Genomic DNA, 6,812 nt, shown 5'->3' with positions numbered 1-6,812 from the left:
ACACACACACACACAGACAGAGACACACACAGACACTCTCACACACACACAGCACACACACACACACACACACCACACACACACACACACACACACACTCACAGGCTGAGTTCAGTACGGGCGAAGGGAAGAGCATCTTGTCACCATGGAAACGTCAGACAGGTCAGTGTCTGAATGACCATAAAAGAAAAACAAAAGAAGAAGAGCACACAGACACACACACACACGCACGAGCGGGCTGAGGATTGTGTGTGTGAGATTAGGCCTGTTCGTTATCTGAACACAATGACTGTTGCTGAAACAGCTCAAGACTAAAGAGACGAGAGGCTTTACAGCGCAGCATTAGCGTAAATACTCACAGCAGGTGTTTGTGTGCGTTTACCCGGTTCAGAGTGGTTTATGCTGGTTCTGTGCTGGTCTAGAGTAGTCAAGATGTTTAAAGGGTCACTAATAATGTAAGTAAACTGTATTGCACCAAAAACAACCATTTTTTTGTTCTTTTGAACTTTCTATTAATCTGTGAATCCTGAAAAATAAAATGTCTCACAACTGTTTTCAACATTGATAATAATCAGAAATGTTTCTTGAGCAGCAAATCAACATATTAGAATGATTTCTGAAGATCATGTGACACTGAAGACTGGAGTAATGATGCTGAAAATACAGCTGCGCATCACAGAAATAAATTACAGTTTAACAGATATTCACACAGAAAACAGCTATTTGAAATTATAATAATATTTCACAATTTTTACCATATTTGTGATCAAATAAATGCAGCTGTGGTGAGCAGAAGAGACTTCTTAACCAGAATAAACAGACTTTTACACTCATACACTAAATTAGCCTAGTAAAGCTCTCATTCTCTGATCTGAGACCAGCCTAAATCCAGACAAAACCATCTAACAGAAGAGTTTAATGTAGAGACACAAACCAGACGTGTGTATGAAGAGACTAACGAATCTCCCGGGGAGAGTAAAGTCTTAAACACGTCTCACTGACTCACAGAGAGGAATAACTGGATGAGACTCTGATTCAACAGATCTGAAACACAGACGCTCATTACACGCTTTACTGTGTGTGTGTCTCTTAATGAGAACTCTTGTTGTGCAACTTCTTACTTTTCCACATGGGAGAAATAAATGTCTGAAGTCTGATGCATTAAATGATGTTTCAACATTAGTGTTTCTGACGTTATTTCAGTGTGTGAGGTTGGTGTGTGTGTAAAAGATAACATGAAATCAACACTGACTTCACTGTTTTAATTCATGTTCCCGCTCTTATTGAGAACGATTCATCAGTGACGTCATTCTGAAGAAACACATGAAGCGTTTATAGTCTTTCTCTCCGACTTTCCTTCAGCTTGACGTCATCAATCGCTCTTATTGATCACCCAGCTCGATTTAGAGAGACTTTTACATCAGCTCATCACGGAGAAAATCACCTCCCTTCATTCATTCTCATTTAATATCCTGATTCGCTCGTAAATACGTCACATTACAGAAGAAAAATGACTGTTTATTGTTAAAGCAATAGTTAATTGAATTAAGTGCATCTACTGTATAATGCATAATATTCTGATTCTATATTCACATGCAGATGTGTTCGCCTCATTTTTCACACACACACACAAACAGAAAACCTAATTCTATCTAATTCTGTTCACAATAATAAACTTAACAAGCATTATTTTAAGTTAACGTGAGACTAGTGTCATCTCGTCTTACTTACAAACTCAAATCCCTCCAATTAATAATTTCAGGTTACAGTAAAATTTCAAAGTAACATGGAAACTCACCGTTCGTAAACTTCCCGTGTGTCCAGCTGCATGCGCGACTCGGAGGAAATGAGCCGCCGCAGCATCAGCAGCACGAGGAAACACAGCAGATGCCTGTCACAAAAAAGAGGGAAGAGTCAACAAATCAGTGACACACACACACACACACACACACACACCACACACACACACACAGTGACGATGCTCCTCTGAGATTTGTTCATGGAATATATTCCTCTCACAGATGTGGACGCATGTCAGGTCAAATGGTCCTGATCTGAGATGGTTTGACTCTCATGTGTGTCATTAAAAATGTGAGTAGAATTTTATCAAATGAGAATCTTGGTTCAGGTGCCAAAACCACAGAAAAACAGCCACAAATGCCTACAGAACAAATCAATTAAACCCCTCAGTGATTAAAAGTGTACAGAGAAATCATATTGATGATGTTAGAAGCATGTAAACAGTATATGCAATCACTGTAATGTTATTTCTTTAAAACTCACCGAACCCTAATAAAATCAATTTGTTTATTTCCTCATTAGTGATCTGTATCTTCATAATAACATTGACTCCGGAAGTGACTCATTTGGACGACAGAACATTGTTTATAAAATGGCACGATTAATGAAACCGACAGAAGCAATATTATTGATCAGGGTCTCATCCAGATCTTGTCACATAGAGCAAATAGTTAATGTTGAACCGACATGAATTGAAAATTAATGATAAATGATCCGATTTTAAATTCAGTTTAGATTCACTTCGGTGTTGTTATTGTTAATTAAAACTAAAACAGTTTTTTGTTAATTGAAATAAATCTGAAATAAACAAAAATGTAAATATTAGATGTAACAGGTACATCAAAAACTTCAATGAAAATTGATTTGGCAACTAAATGAAATAAAATATATAAGTACTAAAATGACTATAACTGGAATAAAAAAATTAATCTAAATAGAAACAATAAAAAACAAAAACTAATAAAATGTCAAAAGCACATAACGATATTACTAAAACTTAAACTAAAATGATAAGGAAAGGAAAAAAGTAAAAAAATGACTAAATCTGAAATAAAAATAAATGTAAAAAAAAAACTAAAACTAATAAAAATGTCAAAAGTGTGTCATAAAATTACTAAAGCTTCAAATAAAATTAAAAAGAAACCTAAACTATAAAATGTAAATAAACTATTAATAAATACTATAATATTACATAAGCAAAAATACAAAAAAAAAAAACACTGATTCAGTTGTTTATACTGTCTGTTTCTTTATTTTGTGTATTTTCTGAGCCATCGCATTTTTATTATAATCTTTATTTTCTCTTATTCTTTTCAGTTCTTTCATAACACAGGAGGTGCTCAAAAATGGGCTTCATCCAAGTTAGCAACAATGTCTTTGTTTATATTAAATCCGTATCTATCCATAAGTGTCATGAATAAATAAATAAACGATCAGACCTTATAAATGCACAGCCTCAGGCACTGATCCGGTTTTGTGGCAGTAAGCGGATCAGTCTTGGCAGCTTTTGCCGTTATTAAACAGCCCCAGAGAGAGAAAACAGACAAGTACAGGTTAATGAGGTTAATGCTGGAACTTGCTCAGGATGATAAGCTACCAGCAGTTAAAACTAACCCACCCAACCCTCCTCTAACCCTAACTAACTAACTAATGAGAGGTGGCTCATATTTTCAGGACACCCGTTACGGTACTTTGATATGGTGTTACAGAATAATTTCCATATTATTTATTTGAGAAGCGAAGGCATTGACGCATTGACTGCAGCACTAAATCAGCCTCATGCTTGTGCCAAGAGAAACACGAGTGCTCTTTTATCCTCACTTTCAACTCGAAATAGATCTTCTAATGAATCTGAAGATGCTGTTTTTTACTATTTTAATTGGAACACATTTGCATCTATGAGCCGTTGCTATGGCGACGCCGTGAGGAGACGAGCTTGTTTGGGCTGGTTAGTGTCACACCACTTAATAAACTATTGAACCTGACACAGAGCACTCATCTTCATCATGTGTCACATCACTGTACAGGGTTTTTAGCAACTTTGAAGGCATAGTTCACCCAAAAATGAACATTCTGTCTCGTTTACTCATCCTCAGGTTGTTCCAAAGCTGTATGATAAAAGAAGATATTTTGAAGTATGTTGCTACTTGTACTGTGTCAGACTAAATGGGGTTTGTCACAGCACTTACTGTACATATTGATGCTCTCTTGTTAGTTTTGATTGCTTCTATTGTCCTCATTTGTAAGTCACTTTGGATAAAAGCATCTGCTAAATGACTAAATGTAAATGTAAATTATGAGCATACATTTACTCCAAGCCACTGGTGATTCTGGACTTTTCTTTGCAGCTGAAATCTTCAGTTCAACAATAAACTTATAAAGACAGACATAAAGATGTGTGTCGTCTTAAGAACATTAACATGCACATCTTCAAAGCTTCTTTGCACCTTCACTGAAATTAGGTGTCGAGGCAATTTTCACTCTGAAATTGCTAGTAAATTTATTTAATTAATTACAATTAATTACACAAAGAAACAGCAAGTAACACACTGAATTAAATGCTTTGAGTAATAGTGTACACATGTACTTATTCTCTTTTTTTGTGATGCATATTTGTTTAATGTGTAAAACCATTAAATTAGTTTATGTCCACCCTGTTATATTGGCGCTTCTTCTCCTTTAAAATATTAAGCATGTGCCGCAAATCACATGACCTGATAGAAGTGACATCATTTCCTTGGAGGGAAAATGAATCCAGGAACAAATGAAGTCTTAGTCATAAACTTTTCTCTCTTTTCCTCATTTTTAGAAATCTTATCTATTAGCGTAAAACTGAACTTGTCCACCCTGTTGAGTTAGTTTGTAATGGAAATGAAAATGTTATTAATCTGTTAAAGTTCTTGCTATATCTTCTGCTAGCCAGTAATGGGCTTCAGTGGTTTAAACGTCTGCAGTGTAGAAATGTCCTGTAACAGGGTGGACAGACTGAAATATTAGCTCAGGATTATTAGGTTATTGTTATAGTTTGAGGTCCATATCTGCTCAATCCACCGAATGACCCAGAACACAGATGATTTTCTTTTTTCTACTGTTTATTTATTGTTTATTTATTTTTTTTTATAAAAAGGCAAAACAAACAATATGTGAGCCTGCAGCACAAAAGCAGTGTTAAGTCGCTGGGGTATATTTGTAGCAATAGCCAACAATACATTGTATGGGTCAAAATTATACATTTCTCTTTTATGCCAAAAATCATTAGGATATTAAGTAAAGATCATGTTCCATGAAGATATTTTGTAAACTTCCTACCGTAAATATATCAGAACTTAATTTTTGATTAGTAATATACATTGCTAAGAACTTCATTTGAACAACTTTAAAGATGATTTTCTCAATATTTAGATTTTTTTGCACCCTCAGATTCCAGATTTTCAAATAGTTGTATCTCAGCCAAATATTGTCCAATCCTAACAAACCATACATCAATGGAAAGCTTGTTTATTCAGCTTTCAGCTGATGCATACATATCAATTTTGAGAAATTGACCCTTATGACTGGTTTTGTGGTCACATATGATAAAGATAAACTGGATTTGACAGTATCAGAAAGAGATGAAAAACACCTACATACACAACATACATGTGAAAACATGATCAAATCCAGTATTTAATAAGTTAAAATTAAAATAAAATAAAAACAGCAGATAGATGGTCAGTGTGAGTGACGGCTGATTTTCTAAGAGCTAGGTCATCTGAAGTTGTTTGTGAGGTTCATCAGTTATTCATCAGTGTGTGGCAGTGAGTCCATCACCAGCAGATGGCATGATCAGATCAGATGTGTGTGTGTGTGTGTGTGTGTGTGTGTGTGTGTGAGGTCCTCCTGCGGAAACGCTTCACTTCTGGTGTGAAACAGTGTTTGCAGGGCAGGGCAGCGGCTGATAGAGGAACTCACACCATCTGCAACAAACATGAAGAACATCTGAGTCCAAACTCACAGCAGATCAGCGTTATATCCATCTATATTTACATAAGCCACCATGACTGAGAGCTGTCACACAGGTAAGAGAGTTTAACTTTAACCAACCTAAAGTCTTATTACTGACAGACAGCTCTGTCCTCATCACTGTCTGTATTTCCATGGCAGGTTGTTCTTGCAGATGATTTATTGTTTATTGGTAATGTTTTATTGATCTGCACTTTATATCAAAACACCAGCAACCAGAAAGATAGATTTAATGCAGGTTATAGATATATTTAAACTGCAGGTTACTCTTTACTGTATCTTATATCTGTTGAGTTTGCTTTTTATATTATTATTATTTTTGAATAATGTTAATGTCTTTTTGAATTCTTTGATGTAACGCAGCTGAAATATTATCTGACAGATGATCCGGTGTCAAATACTGACCGCCAGCTTCTTTATTTCATATCTGCTGGTGTGATTTCTTGTAGATCAGCTCATGTTTCTGTCCTCTGATCGCTGTGGTGTGTTTGGATGTTCGTATCTGAAGTGAAACACACACTCACACACACACACACACACACACACACACACACACACTCACACACACACACACACGTTCAGAGGCCCCTCACGCAGGAGCCATCGGCCCCCATGACAACAGGTTTCCTGTTTCATGAAGCAGAACACGACTCACGAAGTGTGAAGCTCATTGTTCCAGTCTTCAGCTTTACTGTAGATTCCAGACGGCTCTGATCTGCTCAATAATCTGTTTGAAGTGTTTATTTTGGTAATGTCATGTTGAGTAGAAACTCACTGCAGTATGAGCTCATTATATAGAGCTGGATGTGAATCTGCAGAGACACACTGATGTTTGTTCAGATGTTTAATCGTGTGATTGTGTCTTGTTTGCTGTTTTCTCAGATTTGATGGCGGAGGAGCAGATGGAGATCGAGGGGCTGAAGATGCACAAGCAGATCCTGCTGGAGGACATTGAGGTAAATGAACATCAGCTGCTGCTTCACACACACACACACACGCACGCACACACA

General features: G+C 36.3%; 1 protein-coding gene across 1 annotated transcript in view; it reads left to right on the top strand.

Annotated features, from left to right (window-relative positions):
* The first annotated feature begins 5,748 nt into the window (after nucleotides 1–5,748).
* Nucleotides 5,749–6,812, top strand: part of LOC107705873 (cytohesin-4-like) — a 14,713-nt gene continuing 13,649 nt past the window's right edge. Inside the window, exons 1-2 of the mRNA XM_016509379.1 lie at nucleotides 5,749–5,858; nucleotides 6,685–6,758. Coding sequence (XP_016364865.1) covers nucleotides 5,837–5,858; nucleotides 6,685–6,758 — 96 coding nt within the window. The 5' untranslated portion in view covers nucleotides 5,749–5,836. The remainder of the gene's footprint in view (nucleotides 5,859–6,684; nucleotides 6,759–6,812) is intronic.

This window comes from Sinocyclocheilus rhinocerous, unplaced genomic scaffold (genome assembly GCF_001515625.1).
Source record: "Sinocyclocheilus rhinocerous isolate Xijiao unplaced genomic scaffold, SAMN03320098_v1.1 scaffold1615, whole genome shotgun sequence".
NCBI lineage: Eukaryota > Metazoa > Chordata > Actinopteri > Cypriniformes > Cyprinidae > Sinocyclocheilus > Sinocyclocheilus rhinocerous.
Note: the sequence above shows the minus strand (reverse complement) of the source record. Positions and strands in the feature narration are given on the sequence as shown.